The following is an 18,512-nucleotide window of genomic DNA, read 5'->3' as shown; positions in this document are numbered from 1 at the left end:
GCTCTGTTTATACAATGTAGGCTTGTAATTTCTGTTTGTATTTGCTCTGAAGTTCAGGGTGCTGGCTTTCTCCCCTGAACTAAGGGAATGATATATGTAAGTTTCATCAAACTGCAATTGTTAACCCCTTAGAGTTACTTTCCTTAGAAAAGCAGATCAAAGAACCTGTGCTGGCAGCTCTTGTCGCTGGTCTTGTTGGGTCTTACACCTCGACAGCAGTCACTAGCCATGTTGTCATTACGCTGACTAAACTGTTTCATTAGCTAGATTTCACTTCCCAACCCCATCCCAAGTTCCATGCCACCTGATGATGGCCAGACCTCTGGTGATGAACTTCTTTGCACTTAGCTTGCCTGGTTCTCAGAGGAAAGATAGACAGCCTGCTACCAGTTCTTGGAAGTATATTCATTAAGAGCTATAACATTTGCATGCTTCTTCTGAGCAATATCCATTCTTAAAGACCACAGAATTAAAAATACAACAGAAGAGAGCAATGAAATATGTGCATATGGACCTCGTTTCATATCCCATATCAAAAATGGAGGCCACTCACTAAGGGCTCCCTCTTTGTCTGTCCTCACTTCATATCCTTCAGGTACCTTCCCCCACTATCTCCTCCTTCATTTCTAACTTACCTTAAGAGGTTGCCCTTCTCTTTCCAAAACCAATTGCTCTACATGCACCCTTGGTCTCATCCTCTCTCTCATCCCTACTTTCTCTAACCTTCAATCTCCTCCTATTATTGGCTCTTTCCCTGATGCCTTCAAAACATGCCATATCTCCACCATCTGTAAATAACCGTCACTCGATGTGACCATGCCCACTCTCATACTATAGCTCTCCTCATCTTCTTGGCTGAACTGTTTCAGAAAATTGTCTACACTTCCTTTGCTCTCACTTACTTTGTAACTCTCTGCAATCTGGCTTCTGACCTCATTATTCAACAGAAACTGCTCTCTTCAGGGATACTAGTGACTTCTTCATTATCACCCCTGGGGCAGCTGGGTGGCACAGTAGATAAATCAGCAGCCCTAGGGTCAGTAAGACCTCAGATCAAATCCAGCCTCAGACACTTACTAGCTGAATGACCCTGGGCAAGTCACTTAATACCGATTGCCTCAAAAAAAAAATTACCCTTTAATTATTTGATCATTTCAATTTCCCTTCTCTCCTTGAGTGTCCCCTTCCTCAATAAATGCCAGTGGCTTTGTATTACCTCCGGATCAATATAAAAGTCCTCGGTTTGAGAATAGGGGGCGGAGCCAAGATGGCAGCTGGTAAGCAGGGACTAGTGTGAGCTCCGTATGGAGTCCCTCCAAAAACCTATAAAAAATGGCTCTGAACCATTTTGCCATTTGAGTTAGTCTATTTTTTAAGGTGCTGTTTTCTTCAGTGTATTTTTCAGTATTTTTTTGGGTCTCCTTTAGCAAGTCATTGACTTGTTTTTCATGGTTTTCTCGCATTATTCTCATTTCTCTTCCCAATTTTTCCTCTACTTCTCTAACTTGCTTTTCCAAATTCTTTTTGAGCTCTTCCATGGCCTGAGACCAGTTCATGGCAAAAGAGCTCCAAGAAGCCAATGAGGAGAAGAATGCCTTGAAAGGCAGAATTAGCCAAATGGAAAAGGAGGTCCAAAAGACCACTGAAGAAAATACTACTTTAAAAATTAGATTGGAGCAAGTGGAAGCTAGTGACTTTATGAGAAATCAAGATACTATAAAACAGAACCAAAAGAATGAAAAAATGGAAGACAATGTCAAATATCTCATTGGAAAAACCACTGACCTGGAAAATAGATCCAGGAGAGAAAATTTAAAAATTATTGGACTACCTGAAAGCCATGATCAAAAAAAGAGCCTAGATATCATCTTTCAAGAAATTATCAAGGAGAACTGCCCTGATATTCTAGAGCCACAGGGCAAAATAGAAATTGAAAGAATCCATCGATTGCCTCCTCAAATAGATCCCAAAAAGAAATCTCCCAGGAATATTGTCACCAAATTCCAGAGCTCCCAGATCAAGGAGCAAATACTGCAAGCAGCCAGAAAGAAACAATTTGAGTATTGTGGAAACCCAATCAGAATAACCCAAGATCTGGCAGCCTCTACATTAAGAGATCAAAGGGCTTGGAATACGATATTCCGGAGGTCAATGGAGCTAGGATTAAAACCAAGAATCACCTACCCAGCAAAAATGAGTATCATGCTCCAAGGCAAAACATGGACATTCAATAAAATAGAGGAATTTCAAGCTTTCTCAGTGAAAAGACCAGAACTGAATAGAAAATTTGACTTTCAAACACAAGAATCAAGAGAAGCATGAAAAGGTAATCAAGAAAAAGAACAAGAAAAAGAAATTGCAAGGGACTTACTAAAGGTGAACTGTTTTGTTGACATTCCTACCTGGAAAGATGACAAGTATGATTCATGAGACCTCAGTATTAGGGTAGCTGAAGGGAATATGCATATATATATATATGTTTATGTATATATATGGGTGAATGTGTATGTATATATCTATGTGTATATAAAAATATATATGTATATATATATAGAGAGAGAGAGGGGAAGAGAGGGAGGGCGAGAGAGAGCGCGGACACAGGGTGAGTTGAAGATGAAGGGAAGAAATCTAAAATAAATAAAATCAAATTAAGGGATGAGAGAGGACTATATTGAGAGAGGGAGATAAGGAGAGATAGAATGGGGTGGATTATCTCGCATAAAGGTGGCAAGAGGAAGCAGTTCTGTGGGAGGAGGGGAGAGGGCGGGTGAGGGGGGAATGAGTGAACCTTGCTCTCATCAGATTTGGCCTAAGGAGGGAACACCATACATACCCAATTGGGAATCTTACCCCACAGGAAAGAAGAGGGAAGAAGATAAAAAAAAGGGAGGGATGATGGAGGGGAGGGCTGATGGGGGTGGAGGTAGTCAAAAACAAATACTTTCGAAAGGGGACAGGGTCAAGGGAGAAAATTCAATAAAGGGGGATGGGTTGGGAAGGAGCAAAATATAGTTAGTCTTTCACAACATGAGTATTGTGGAAGGGTTATATATATGATACACATGTGGCCTATGTTGAACTGCTTGACTTCTTAGGGAGGGTAGGTGGGAAGGGAAGAGGGGAGAGAATTTGGAACTCAAAGTTTTAAAAACAGATGTTCAAAAACAAAAAAAAAAGTTTTTGCATGCAACTAGAAAATAAGATACACAGGCAATGGGGTGTAGAAATTTATCTTCCCCTATAAGAAAGGAAGGGAAAAGGGGATGGGAGGGGAGTGGGGTGACAGAGGGGAGGGCTGAATGGGGAACAGGGCAACCAGAATATACGCCATCTTGGAGTGGGGGGAGGGTAGAAATGGGGAGAAAATTTGTAATTCAAACTCTTGTGAAAATCAATGCTGAAAACTAAATATGTTAAATAAATAAATTAATAAAAAACTAATTACAAGACACTTAAAAAAAAAAAGAAAAAAAAAGTCCTCGGTTTGTGTTTTAGAGTCCTTCAAGACCTGGCCCCTTCCTACCTTGACAGTTTTCTCATACTTTCCTCCTCTTTACACACTCTATGACCCAGTTACTCATTAGCGCTCACACTCACCTCCAACTTTGTACCTTTGCCCTCGCCATCCCCCATGAATGGTATTCTCTGCCTCCTAACCTACCTTCCAGCTTCCCTAGCTTCTTCAAGACCCATATCAAATCCCACTTTCTGCAAGAGGCCATTCTAAGCCCTCCCTACACTGAGCTATCACCTTCCCCAAGATTACCTTCCGTTTCCACCGACCACATCTCATATGTGCATAATTATTGCATGTTGACTCCTCCATCAGAATGTAGACTCCTCAAGTTCAGGGACCCTCTTTTTGCTCTGTACAGTGCCTGGCACATAGTAACTACTTAATAAATGTTTGTTGACTGGTTGACAGAAATGCAGTGCTCAACTGACAGAGAACTAACTAAAGGTGGAGAAACCAGCTCAATCTGATTTCACTGAGGTCAAGGTCAGACTTGAGAGTCGGCCTCGTGTTATAAAAAGCATACATAAATGACAACTGCTGTCACAAAATGAAACCATTTTCAAAATGGTTGCAATCTCTATGAGTCAACACGGCAATATGGCAGTAGTGAAAGCTAATGGGATCTGCTGCTACATTAATTTAGAAAAGCACCAGTGCCTAAGGGGGTGATAAATCCACAGTATTCTGTGGATCAGACCACATTCAGAGTAATGTTGTTTCCTTCTGGATACCCTACTTCAATAAGGGCATTACCAACCTGGAGAACACTCAGAAAAGGACAAGGAGGAGAGTGGAGGGTTTCAAGATGATGGGATATAAGGATCTGTTGGAAAAAGTTTGGTGAAGCCTACAGATCCCTTCACACAATCATGCTTTTAAGTGCATAACAGAAAATACGTCAGATCACAAAGGAAACCAATTACACTGAAATTAAGTTGTAATTTTTGTCAGCCCTCTAAATCTTGGTTGCTTTAGAAACAACTAAGTGGTGCAGTAGGCCTGGAGTCAGGAAGACCTGAGTTCAAATCCAGTCTCAGACACTTCTTAGCTGTGTGTAAATTCTATCTGCTTCAGTTTCCTCACATGTAAAATGGGGATTGATAATAGGGGATTATGGGATAATGGGGATTGATTAATATCTCACAGGTTGTTGTGTGGATCAAAGGAAGTAATATTTGTAAAGTACTTGGCACAGTGCCGGACACATAGTAGGCACTATATAAATGCCTTTTGCTGTTCAGTCATTTTTCAGTCACGTCCAGCTCTTTGTGATCCCATTGGGAGTTTTCTTGGCAAAGATGCTGGAGCGGTTTGCTATTTCCTCCTCCAGCTTGTTTTTACAGATGAGGAAACTGAGGCAAACAGAGTTAATTGACTTGTCCAGGGTCACACAGCTAGTAAGTGTCCTACAAGTCCTCCTGACTCCAGGTCTAGTGCTCTATCCGTTGCGTCACCTAGCTGTCATACATAAATGCTAGCTATTCTTCTAATTTCTTAAAATTGTCCCTCTCTCACAAGTTGGGGAACATGAACTGGCTGTAGCATCCAGGCAGTACCAGTAGAGCAGAAAGAGACTGCTGAATCTGGAGGCAGAAGAATGCTGCCAGGGTGACCTTAGATAAGTCACTTAAACCTCTGTGGACCCCTGTTTCCTCGTTTGTGAAGCAAAGAAGTTGGACTAGGTGTTTTCTAAGGTCAGTTCTCTGATAATTATACAAAGATTGTCCCGGCCACCTCCACGCTGTAGAGTTGTCCATAATCAATTACTGTACTCACCATTTTCGAAGTCCAACCTTACAGTTTTCCACTTCCGTACTTTGAAGACTCACATATGGGAGTTCAAATTCTGCCATTTTTTTCATTACTAAAGAGAAAGGTAGGGGAGGAAAATACCTGGTTAAAACATCCTACATTTTTCTTAGACTCCCCCACACTTTCAAAACAACAAAATAAAATAATATTGCTATTGTAAAAATAAACAACTGTAGTATAATCTTGTTCATATAATGCTTTTTTTTTTTTTTTACTTTTTCCTTTACTGACAGCATTACTAGACTAATCGACTCTAGTTTATTAGATTGTCTAGGGAATCCTACAGACAGAAAAGAGTTAAGGCAACTCCAGGACAAGAACTAAGTAATGTCTTCTTGTATCCCTAGCACCTAAAAATATTAGAAATTTAATAAATATTTGTCAAATTGAATAACACACATAGGTTTCGGCAAAGCATTTGCCGAATTCTCTTATGTCTTTGAGGGCAATGTGGGGAGATATGAACTGAATGACAGTCAAGTTGGATGGACTTGGAAGCGGGTGACCAACTAGATATAGAATGCTAACAGATTAAAGTCAGTGTAGTCTGTCTGAAGTCTCTAGGAGGCCACCAAAGTTCTATCCTTGGTCCCATGCTATTCAAGTTTTTGGTTTTTTAAGTCAAATACTTTGATGAAAGCACAGGTGGCATATTTATTAAATTTGCAGTTCAATTCAGTTTAACAAGAATTTATTAAGTATTTTCTAGACATTGTGCTAGGCAATGTTGTTAAAAAGAAAAATAAATGAGAGCATCCTGGCCCTTGAGGGGCTTTAAATTTTGTTGAGAAGAAGCAATACATGCAAAGAAAATTAAATAAATGACATATACAAAATAATTTCTGGGATTGTGAGTGAAGATATAAGGTAAGAAATTGTCACACTCTTATTGAAGACAATGCTAATGTTGACCTTGATTGACCCTGAGCTGGGGAGAGGAAGACTGTAAGTAGGAAGGTAGTGAGTTCCAGAGCCTGCCCAATGGTCAAGGAAGTGGTTGACCAGAATCTTGGGACTCGGCTTATTGATCTCATCAGCTCCCATGGGTTCCATCATCACCTCTATGCTCAGATCTATGTGTCTAATCCTAACCTGTCTCCTGAGCTCCAGTCTTACTTTACATCCTATTTGGCCTTTCCAACATCTTAAAAAGCAGCTAGGTGGCGCCAAGTTGTTAGCGTGCTAGACCTAGAGTCAGAAAGACCAGAATTCAAATTTGGTTTCACACACTTACCAGGGGTTATGACCCCGGGTGAGTCACTTAACCTTTGTCTGCCTTGGTTTCCTCATCTGTAAAGTGCAGCGAATAACAACACCTGTCTCCCAGGGTTGTGAGGATGATAAAATGAATGAATAATTGTAAAGCATTTTGCAAACCTTAAGGCGCCATATATAAATGTGTGCCGCTCGAACGGGATGTTTCCTAGGTATCCCAAACTCAACATGTACAAAAGAGAACTCATCATTTTTCCCCTCCAACCTTTCCTTCCTCCACACTTCCTTACTGCTGCCAAGGGCACCCCACCCTCCCAGGTTTACAATTTCAGCGTTATATTTGACTCCTCTCTTGCACATATCCAATTAACAGCCAAATTGTGTCATTTCTATCTTTCTAATCTCTCTCATACATCTCAGGCTTGGAAAGTTGCCGCCATGGTTCATCTCACTCCTGGTCTATTACAACAGCCCTTGTGATTGGTCTCCCAGGCTCAAGTCTCTCCCCACACTACTCCAGTCCACCCTCCATTTACTTGCCAAATTGATTTTCCTAAGGCTCAGGTCTGACCATGTTATCTTTCTATTCAATAAACTGCAGCGGATCCCTCTCACCTCCAGGATTAAATAGAACATTCTTTGCTTGCCTTTTTTTTTAATTTGGAGGCAATTGGCATTAAATGACTTACCCAGGGTCATACAGCTAGGATGGATTTGAACTCGGGTCTTTCCAACTCCAGGTTGACTGGCTTTTAAAGCCCTTCACAACCTGGTCCCTTCCTACCTTTGCATCTACTTCCACACACAATAAGAGATGATAGTCCTCTTGCCTTTCCTTGAACATGCCTTTTCACCGGCTGTCCCCCTGCCTGGAATGCTCTGCCTACTCACCTCTGCTTCCTGGTTTCCCTGGCTTCCTTTAAATCTCGGCCCCAGTCCTATTTCTGCAAGAATACTTCCCTGGTCTTCTCTCCCCACCCCAACCCCCACTCCTCAGCTGCTCTGAGATGACCATTTGCACTGTATAGCTTCTATGTACAGTTATTTGTATCCTGTCTTCCCCATTAGACTTCAAGCTTCTTGAGGGCAAGGACTATCTTTTTGCTTTTTTTTGTATCCCCAGAATTTAGCACATTGCCTGGCAGATAGAAAGTGCTTGTTGAAATAGAATAGAAACAGAAATAGAAATGCTTGTTGACTAATTGACTGGCTAGTCATAGGAAGTGAGGCGTGTTTGAATTCCCCATTCCTTAGCCAAGTCAACTCTGTCACAAGGGAAAATAAACTACTTCTTCATAGTTTCTCCCCTATTTGCAATAAAGTTTTGACACACAGCTGGGGGAAATTATAATAAACTAGATGACAAAACTGAGAGCCAGAAAATCTTAATAAGCTGAAGCTAACAAGATGAAAGTGAATAGGGATAAATGTACATTCCTGAGCTTGAGTTAAAAAAAAAAAAAAGACTGCTCAAGTATAAGAGATGGAGCTGTAAAGTATTTTATGTGTTTTCAAAAGACCTAAGGGTTGTGGTTAGACATGAGCCAACAATGTGACGTGGCTGTCAAAAAAATTAATGTGATCTCAGGATGGCTTTGAGACTTGGGTCCAGAACCAGGCAAGTGAGAGAGATAGTCTTGCTACAGCCTGACTGGGTCAAAATGTATCTGTAGCACTGTGCTTAAGTTCCAGCTATTCCATTTTAATAACAATTATTATTAGACCTAGCATTCTTAGAGTTCCTTAAGGTTTGCAAAGCACTCTCCAAATATCTCATTTTATTCTCACAACCCTAGAAGGTTGTTACTATTATTAGCCATTTTTCCAGACAAGGTAACTGCGGCAGACAGGAGTTAAGTGACTTGCCCAGGGTCACACGGTCAATAAGTGTCTAAGGCTGGATTTGAATTCAGATCTCTCTGACTCCAGGTCCACCTAGCTGCCTAGAAGCCTTGATAAACTAGAGACTATTAGGAGAAAGGAAGCTGTAATCAGGAAAAGATTCAAAACTCTGCCACAGGAAGATCAATTGGAGAAATCGCAGATGTTCAACGTTGAAAAGGGAAGTGGGTTACCTCAAAAGCTTGGGGGAAAGGGTACATGTAGTAGTTGTCTTCTAATAACTGAAGTTCCTATATGTGGAACGGGGATTTGACCTGTACTGCTTTTCCCCAAAAGTCAGGTGGTGCAGTGGATAGAGCACCAGGCCTAGAGTTAGTAAGACTCATCTTCCTGAGTTCAAATCTGGACTCAGACCCTTACTAGCTGCGTGACCCTGGGCAAGTCACTTCACCCTGTTTGCCTCAGTTTCCTCATCTGTAAAATGAGCTGGAGAAGGAAATGGCAAACCACTCCAGTGTCTTTGCCAAGAAAACCCCAAATGGGGTCATAAAGAGTTGGACACAACTGAAAAACTATTAAACAACAAAGTAGAAATTACAGGGAGGCAGATTTCGATATAAGGAAAACTTTCTCAACAAGTAGAGCTATCCAAAATAGAATGAGCTGCCTTGGAAATGCTCCATCCCTGGAAGTCATTAAGTAGAGGCGAGATGACCACTAGAGAAAGTTATAGATGAGAATGGACTGGATAAACTCAGAGATTCCTTCCAACTCTGATTTTATGCATCTCAATCAGTCAAGTCAAACATTTTTTAAGCATCTTCTTATGTGCCGGGCACTGTATTAAGTGATAGGGATACAGAGAAAGGCCTAAGACAGTCCTTGCTCACAAGGGAGAAGTAGCACAGTGGAGCCTGGTTCTGGAGCCAAAAGATCTGAGTTCAAATCTGACCTCAGACCCTTAGCTGTGTGACCCTGGGCAAGTCACTCAACCTCTGTTTGCCTCTGTTTCCTCAACAGCAAAATGGGGATAATAATAGCGCCTTCCTCTAAGGATTGTTCTTTTAATCAAATGAGATCATTTGTAAATTGTGCCTGGTGCATGCTGTTATTCAATCATGTCTGACTCATCGTGACCTCATGCACCTTATTGTTCATAGGATTTTCTTGGCAAAGACACTGAAGTGGTTTGCCATTTCCTTCTCCAGTGGATTAAGGCAAACAGGTTTAGTGACTTGCCCAGGGTCACAGAGCTAGTTAATGTCTGATTTAAACTCAGGTCTTCCTGACTCCAGACCCAGCGCTCTAACCACTGAACCACCTAGGTGCTTAATAAATGCTTATTTCCTTCCTTCAAGGAGCTCGCAGTCTAATGAGGGAGACATGTACACAATGATGTACAAACAAGTTATATATGGTATAAATCAACAAAGGGAAGGCACTGCAGAATGTGGGATTTTAGTTACGACTGGAAGGAGGCTAGGAAACCCAGAGGGCAGAGATGATGACAGAGAACACTCCAAGCATGGGGGACAGCCAGTGAAAATGCCTGGAATCTGGAGATGGAGCATTTCATTGAAGAGCAGCTAGGCCAGTGTCACTGAATCACTGAATCACACAGTATTGGCGGAAGGAGAGGTGTAATGTACAAGAAGTAGGGAGTGGGTTTCAGGTTTTGAAGAGCTTTGATAGTTAAAGAGAGGATTTTATATTTTATCCTAGAGGCAATAAGGAGCCACTGGAGCTTATTGAGTGTGTGTGGGGGGGTGTAACATGGTCAGACGTGCTTTAGAAGATCATTTTGACAGCTGAGGGGAGGACAAACTGGAATGGGGAGAGCCTTGTGACTGGCAGACCAACAGCAGCCTATCGCAATAGTCCAAGCATGAAGTGATGAGGGCCCATACTAGGATGGCAGAAGTGTCAGAAAAGAGAAAGAGGGATATATGAGGATGCTGCAAAAGTAGAATCAACAGAACATGGCAATAGATTGGATTCAGGGGGTGAGAGAGTGAGGAATCAAGCATGGTACCTAGCTTGTGAGCCTGGGTTACTGGGAGGATAGTGATAACCTCAACAGCAACCAGGAAATTAGGAAGAGGGGATGGTTTGGAGCAAAGATAATGAGTTTAGTTTGAACATGTTGCATTTAAGATATCCACAGAACATACAGTTTGAAATGTCTCATAGGAGATTGAAGATGCAAGACTAGAGGTCAGCAACGAGGTTAGGGTTGGATAAGAAAGTTTGAGAATCATTAATATAATGACAATAATTTAATCTATGGGAGCTGAAGAGATCACCAAGTGAAATAGAATACATACAGGAGTGGGGAACTTGCAGTCTCGAGGTCACATGTGGCCCTCTAGGTCTTCAAGTGCGGCCCTTTGACTGAATCCAAACTTCACAGAGCAAATCCCCTTAATAAAATCATTCTGTAAATAATAGTAAGCAATAGTAAAATAAAAGTTCTGTAAAACTCAGACTCAGTCAAAAGGTTGTACCCAAGGATCTAGAGGGCCACAAGTACCCTCAAGGCCACACATTCCCCACCCCTGGAATAGAAGAAGAGAAGGCCCAGGGCAGATGCCTGTGGGTATGATACTCATGGTTAGCAGGTATCACTTGGAGAAAGATCCAGCAAAGGGGACTGAGAAGGAGTAATCAGATAAGGAGAAGGAGAGTGAGGAGAGATTAGTATCCTGAAAATCTAGAGAGAAAGGAGTACAAAGGGGGAAGGGAAAGCTGAAAATGTCAAAGCCTGAAGAGAGGTTGAGAAGGAGGAGAACTGAAAAAAGGTCATTGGATTTAGCAACCACAGGTTTTTTTTCTCCTCCTCAACTCCTGCCCTCAAACTTGCATATGTGAGGATGTACCGTCAATCCTCAACTTTCACAGGGGTGATGCTCCTAGAAAATGGTGCGAAAGTAAACATGAATGTTGATACATTGAACCTATGGGAAATAGGGGGTTAGATTCCCTTGACCACCAAAAACAGTAATCTTTTGCTAGATATTGCTGAAAATACACTTATCTACATACAATTCTTTACAACAAGGCATTAATTCTGACTATATGTACCTTTCCTAACACAATAACCATGGAATAACCCATAAAATGCAGTACACAAAATAAAACTGGTAACATGCAAAACATTTTTTTGCATTAGTAATTTGTTAGAATTCTGTGGCCTTTTGTGCTACCGTCTCAATTTAAAAGAAACAAACATTGATTTCAGACAATATTCACTTTTCATAACACATGAAATCTACAGTATCATAAATTTATTGCTGTTGCTCAGTCATTTCAGTCCTGTCTGACTCTTCGTGACTTTATTGGGGTTTTCTTGGCAGAGATACTAGAGTAGTTTGCCATTTCCCTCTCCAGCTCATTTTTATAGATGAGGAAACTGAGGCAAACAGGATTAAGTGATTTGCTTAGGGTCACAGAGCTAGTCAGTGTTTAAGGCCAGATTTGAAGTCAGGTCTTCCTGACTATAGGCCCAGCACTCTATCCACCGTGCCATCTAGCTGTCCCTAGCACCTAGTACTGTACAGTAAATAAAATTCTTAAAACTAAAACATTTTTTAACTTATTACCTTCAACTGTGTCAAATGGTGATGTGAGGCCATTATTATAATATTATAATGCTGTAAACCTCTCTACCTTAGCCCTCCTCTGAAAACCAAGGGAGAGATTGCTGGGACTTTAGTCACTGCTGTCAAAAGATGTTTTAACTGGTGAGGTCTCAATATCACCTTAGAGCCCAAAGGACTTGCACTATGCTTCAGGGCATAACTGCAACACAAAACTTGAGTTTTAAAGGTAAACAATGAAAATATGCAACGAATAGGCCGGGAGCTCTTTATTCTACAACTGTAAGTGAACAAGACCATTGAAGTGCCTAGTAGGACACCAGCTGCTCCACAAACTTGCACACACCATGCCTCTCATTTTTTTCTCTATTGCAAATAGCCCCAAATGTGCTGGGCTGCCAACAGGAAAGTGAAAATGAGGTTACTAAAAAAAAATCATGCAAATGCTTGAAGTCTCCAAAGTTAAATGGGCAAATGGTGAGGATTGACTGCATATATATTGATACTCTCTCAAAGACTTTTTGCTCACAATTCAACTTACTCATTTTACATGACTGTTCCTCTACTCTACTTCAGCCACACAAAGACTGTCATACCCTCAATCTTGCCATCACCTACAAATGCAACACTTCCATGTTTGTGAATTCTGCAATTCCCTCAACTGATCCCAATCTATTGTTACTCTCCTTCTCTTTCTTCTTTGTAACCTCAAATCAAACCCGAAATCATAACCTCTAATCCCTCGATCCTCAATGAAAGCCTAGAATTTGTGTAAGTGAGATGGTGTCCTACCTACTTTATAGATGAAGCTGAAGCCTTGCATGACTAAATGACTTTACTCAGACCACAGAGCCATACACTGTTAGCAACACAGCTAACAGCTGGCTCTCACTTAGAGACCAGGCATAGTGTCCATGTAGATACTTAGTTGTGCCTTTTCCAGCCCAGACTTGGGTGAATGATAAAAATGTTGAACAGAACCTGGCTACATGAGGATATCTCTGTGGCACTTCACAGCAGACTTCCTTCCAGCTTTGCATAGCTGCATTAATTAACACCCACAACAAAGGGGTAGCTGCAAGCTTTGAGGTAACAAAAATGGTATACAGGGGTATTAATTTGCTCTTTGAAATTTTTTTGTGATACATTTCCCGAACACACAGTTGAACAAAAAGCAGGGGTCTACACTTATTATAATACTATTAAAAATCACTACATTAATTATTCTTTGTTACTGGGCATCCTTTCATAAAGCCCTTGACATAGGACATCTCACCAAAATTCAAAAGGTTAAATAAGTATTATTTCCACTAACCTTTCTCTTCCTCCCCCAAATACTTTTTTTTTTGGCCCAGACCTATGATTTTGATGGTTTGGGTAAGAAAATTCCCTCCATATCAACTTTAAAAATTTAAACACCCAAAAGAAAATAAAAGGTTTACTACCCAGCTGTTCCCCTGGACTTCATGATGTCCAGAAACTCATGCTCCTGCAAGATGACAATAACTCTGAAACTCATACCTGCTCAGTACTCATTGCCCCAGATCAGCACCTTCTAGTCAAAGAGAGATGCCAATGGCTTCAAGACGTAGGAAGCCTTGTACATGGTCAGTCACACAGCCAGGATGTGTCCAAGTAAAGGCTTGAATTCATGTCTTTCTACCTCTCATGCTGGCCACCTGCCTCCTACGCCATACTGCCTCTCATCATTGGTTTACAAACAAGCAGAAACTATAACATGGTGTAATTCAATGACATGACCAAGCTTTCTTCATAAATGGATAAAGGAATGATAGCTTCTTGGGTCAGAACGGAGTCAACCCAATCAGAGATAGTTAACAAGATTTTTCCTGGAGCTGTGAATCTAATCGAAATGACTTTAAACCGAAGTGGGAAGATGATCAAACAATTGCCAAGGTATATCTCCCAAACCAGATGACAAAGTAAAATCAAGAAAGAACACCAATAAGGCACAGGATACAGGGCCCGAGAGTGCCAGCAATAAAAGCCATGGTTTCATAATGTCTATATCTACTATCCAAAGTATTGATCATGAACAAGGTGAGCTGTCAAGAAGTAAAGGATAAGTATCACTGACACTCCCTATGAGATTTAGGAATAGAATATGGTTCTGAAAGGCCATACTCATTCCAAAGAAACAGAAAAGACCACAGAAGTAATGGACCAGTATTTTATACAAATAAAATACATTTATATGAGGAAACCTGTGACCTGATGGGGGGAAAATACTGTGAATAGGAATTGAATGATGATCAATGGACAAGGACTTCTTTGACCAACTTAGAGTTTTAAAAGACATAGAAATGGAAAGCAAAGACAGAGAATGGAAGGTGAAGGCAGATTGTGAAGTGGTATTGTTGTGGAAGTATAATATAGACTACCTGGATAGAAGGAGGAAACACATAAGGGAATTAGGAAGGAGAATATAAAGGTTTGATTTCTTAGTGATGGGAAATGTATTGCTGGCTCCCTCTCTCTCCTTCCTCCCCCCTCCCCCCCATCTCTCTCTCTCTCTCTCTCTCTCCCTCTCTCCCTCTCTCTCTCTCTCTCTCTCTCTCTCTCGTGAATTTGTATTCCCAGCACTTAGTTTAGTGCCTGGAATATAGTAAATACTTAACAAATGCACACTTTCTCTGTTTCTGTCTCCACAAAGCAGAAATTGTATGGTAACTTGCTGGAGATGTTGCAGAGCCAGTTCCTGCTTTGGGAGAACTAGATTACCTCTGAGGTCCCTCCCAGCTCAGATCCTGTGAAATCAGCTGAAGAGAATAAAGACCAGTTTGCATCTGGTCTAGTGCTCTATTATATATGATAGGGACCTTGATAAAAGAGAAAAAACACATTACATATTCCCATACCAGGGTAGAACAATGGACGGGCTAGAGACAAAAAAAAAGCATCTGTAGTGTTCCCAAAGACTGTTGCATTTTTGTCTTTGTATCTCTAGAACCTATCACACAGAAGGTGCTAAATAAATGTTTATTAGCAAATTGATCATTGGGGTCAGTGGTTAAGATTTTAATGAACTTGTAGCCATGGGGATGATGTGGTATCCTAAGTCCCGACTAATCCACATTGGTAGTTCCCATATCACTCTTAACTTCTTTTAATTCTATGGGCTGAGAAAAGAGGTCGGAGAGGGTGTCAAGACACTGACACTGATTGCCCACCCCACTACTACCATGTTAATTAACGGACAAATACTTATTATGTGCCAGGCATTGTCCTAGGCAATGGGAATAACACTTACAAAGAGTAAAACAATCCCCACACATATGGAGCTTACATTTGAATGAACTGAGTTTGAATGCTGTTGTTTTCCTAAGAGACCCTGTATCCTATCTCTGTCTATGTCTTACCAGATAAGGCACCATCACTATGGAACTGGATCAGGAACAAGCTGAAATGCCCAATAAGCTCCCGAGACAGTCCTGTCTTGTATGATACAATCTGAAAAAGAAGAATACCATGTTTGGGAGCTTCCTGCCAATAACGAGTACTTACAGACTAATACATAGTTTCAGCTACTGATAAATTCAGTAGGCAAATACCACACTTAATCAACTTTATTACTCATGTGTCATCCATACTTTCCAGTATAGAATAGCACCCATTCCCTGTGAAAATCTACCTTTGAAAGACTGGTGAATGTGTACAAAAATATTTATAGCAGTTCTTTTTGTGGTGGCCAAGAACTGGAAATTGAGGGGATGCCCATCAACTGGGGAAGGGCTGAACAAGTTGTGGTATTTGAATGTAATGGAATACTATTGTGCTATAAGAAATGATGAACAGGCAGGCTTCAGAAAAACCTGCAAAGATTTATATGAACTGATGCTGAGTGAAGAGAGCAGAACCTGAAGAACACTGTACAGAGTAACAGCCACAGTGTGTGATGCTGACTTTGATAGACTTAGCTCTTCTCAGCAATGCAAGGACCTAAAATAATTCCAAAAGACTCATGATGGAAAATGGCATCCACATCCAGAAAAAGAAATATAGAGTCTGAATGCAGATTGAAGCAGATTATTTTTTTTGTTTTGCTTTGCTTTATGTTTTTCTTTCTCATGGTTACTTTCATTCACTCTAATTCTTCTATACAACATGACTCATGTGAAAATATATTTAATAGAAATGTATATGTAGAGCCTATATCAGATTGCATGCTGTCTTGGGGAGGGGGAGAGGAGGGAGTGGGAGAAGATTTAAAACTTATGGAAGTAAATGTTGAAAACTAAAAATAAATAAACTTAATTTAAAAAAAGAAAGAAAGACTGGTGAAAAGCAGAATGCTATATTAGAGCTGTCCTCAGAGTTCATGTCCTGACTCTAAGTGGCTGTGTAACTGAGGACAAGGAATTTAGGCTATGAGTGCCTCAGGCAATTCTGTTAAGCTACAAATCTGGTTCATTGGTTGTTGTTTGTCCTTCATTTTTGAAGAAGACCAATGACATCATGATATTGAGGTATGAGTGGTATCTTGATTTCTGAGTGAGTTGGTCAGCCTTACTCTGTCTTCCAGAGTCTAGTGGCAGGACAGAAGTTATTGGTAGTGTGCTTCTCACTGGAGCTCCCATCCCAACTTTGTTTCTGATTCTCTGGACTTTGCCACCTTGCCTCAGCTGCCTCCTCATCCTGGAACTTCCTCCATGCCTAGTTTCTTCTCTCCCTAGTACAGCTCTCTGCCCCTCTAATCCCCTTCTTCCTTTGGTGAGCTGAGCTCCTCCCTGGGACTCCATTCTGGGGAGGGGCTCGGGCCAGCCATTCTTGTCTCCCTTCTTGGCTCTGCTTCTGACTCTCCTGACTTCACTACCACCTCTCACTCTCATTTTCAGCTCCCTTCCGTGTGCTGTTTTCTTCAATCAGAATGTAAGCACCTTGTGTACTTGTATTTGTATCCCCAGTGCTAAACAGTGTGCCTAACACATAGTACCTTAATAAAGGCTTATTGTCTGTCGCCTACAGTGATGAAATCATAAGACTACACACACACACACATACACACACACACACACACACACACACACATGCGCACTCTCACCCATGTGCAGCTAGGGTTAACAGATAACCAGCAAAAGACAGAGTTGTAAAAAGAGTGCTGACTTTATACTAAACTGGGTTCAAATCCTGATTTTGCAACCTGCTACCTGCATGATCCTGGGCAAAGCACTTACCTCTTTAGGCTTCAATCTCCTCTTCTGTAAAATGAGAAGGTTCAACTAGATTAGGGTTCTTTTATTTTTTACATCATGGACCCCTCTGGCAGTCTGCTGAAACCTACAGACCCCTTCTTAGAATGTTTTAAAATCATTGAAGGAAATGATAAATTTTCAGTCTGACATTAGTGAAAACAAAAATGTATTTTTTTCCTGTCCAAATTCATAGACCCCCTGAAATCTATCTACTGACCTCCCCCGGAGGTCCATGGGCCTAAGCTTAAAAACTCCTGGGGTGCCTTTCAGTTCTAAATTCTGTGATTCTCCTTTCCCCCCAAGTGGCTGCCATTTTAAATAAATTTGCTATTGGCCAGCTTTTGGCACTCTTAAGAGCTCAGTAATAGAGCATTTATCAACTGTATTTCCTCACTTAAAACCCATGACACCAGACAGATGGGTGACACTCAACCTAAATTACTGTTTGTCCTTTGTGTTCAATTACTCTAAAACCAACAGAAAGAGCTTGAATGATGTCAATAGGACTCAGAATATACATCAGATGCCTTCTCTCAGCAGTTACTATTCATGCTGCCATAAAATGTTCCTCCATTTATTTCTCCCTTTTCTTTGGTAGAGTCTTTGGATATTTCTTTCTCTCCATTGTCTTTAGCAGCAAAATCTTTGGCATATTTTGACACCAGGGTTATTCTCCTTGGTTTCTAGTAAAGTGCTGGTGACTTTGTCAGCTTGCTCTGAGTTCTCAGGATCATAGCTTCTTTGAATAGGCCGAACTTTTAAAGGGGATCCTTATCACATCAGGCAGCTAGGTAGCAAAGTGGTTAGAGTGCTGCACTTGGGGTCAGCCAGGCCTGAGTTTGAATTCTGCCTCAGATACTTACTCATTGTGTAACTTTGGGCAAGTTATTTAACTTCTCTCAGCCTCAGTTTCCTCATCTGTAAAATGATAACAAAGCACTTACCTGTCAGGGTATTATATTATGTTATATTATATTATAACAATAAGGACCAAATAAGATAATATTTGTAGAGAGCTTTGAAAAATGTAAAGCTAGATAGCAGGGGTCAGCAATGAGAGCCAAATGTAGTTGACTATGCTAGAGAACTAAGAATGCTTTTTTCCATTTTATTTAAAAATGTAAAACTTTTATTTTAAAATGTAATTATTCTTCTCTGGGGCATGCAAAAGCAGGAGGCTGGTCAGATCTGGCCTAAGGGCCATAGGGCAGACTCCTGCTTTATATAAATAGAAACTCATAGTAATGATAAATGTCATCATTTTTGTTTGTTGTTGTTGTTTCGAAGGTTCCCCTAATCTGAAAACCATCTTAGTAG

At 40.8% G+C, this 18,512-nt stretch overlaps 1 protein-coding gene across 1 annotated transcript in view; it reads right to left on the bottom strand.

Annotated features, from left to right (window-relative positions):
- Window positions 1-18,512, bottom strand: part of SNX31 (sorting nexin 31) — an 86,146-nt gene that overhangs the window by 33,472 nt on the left and 34,162 nt on the right. The window contains exons 6-7 of the mRNA XM_036741895.1: window positions 15,363-15,453; window positions 5,294-5,381 (exon numbers count right to left, since the gene is read on the bottom strand). Of these exons, the coding sequence (XP_036597790.1) occupies window positions 5,294-5,381; window positions 15,363-15,453 (179 nt within the window). The remainder of the gene's footprint in view (window positions 1-5,293; window positions 5,382-15,362; window positions 15,454-18,512) is intronic.

Source organism: Trichosurus vulpecula, chromosome 1 (genome assembly GCF_011100635.1).
Source record: "Trichosurus vulpecula isolate mTriVul1 chromosome 1, mTriVul1.pri, whole genome shotgun sequence".
Lineage (NCBI taxonomy): Eukaryota > Metazoa > Chordata > Mammalia > Diprotodontia > Phalangeridae > Trichosurus > Trichosurus vulpecula.
This window is presented reverse-complemented; position numbering and strand designations above follow the sequence as displayed.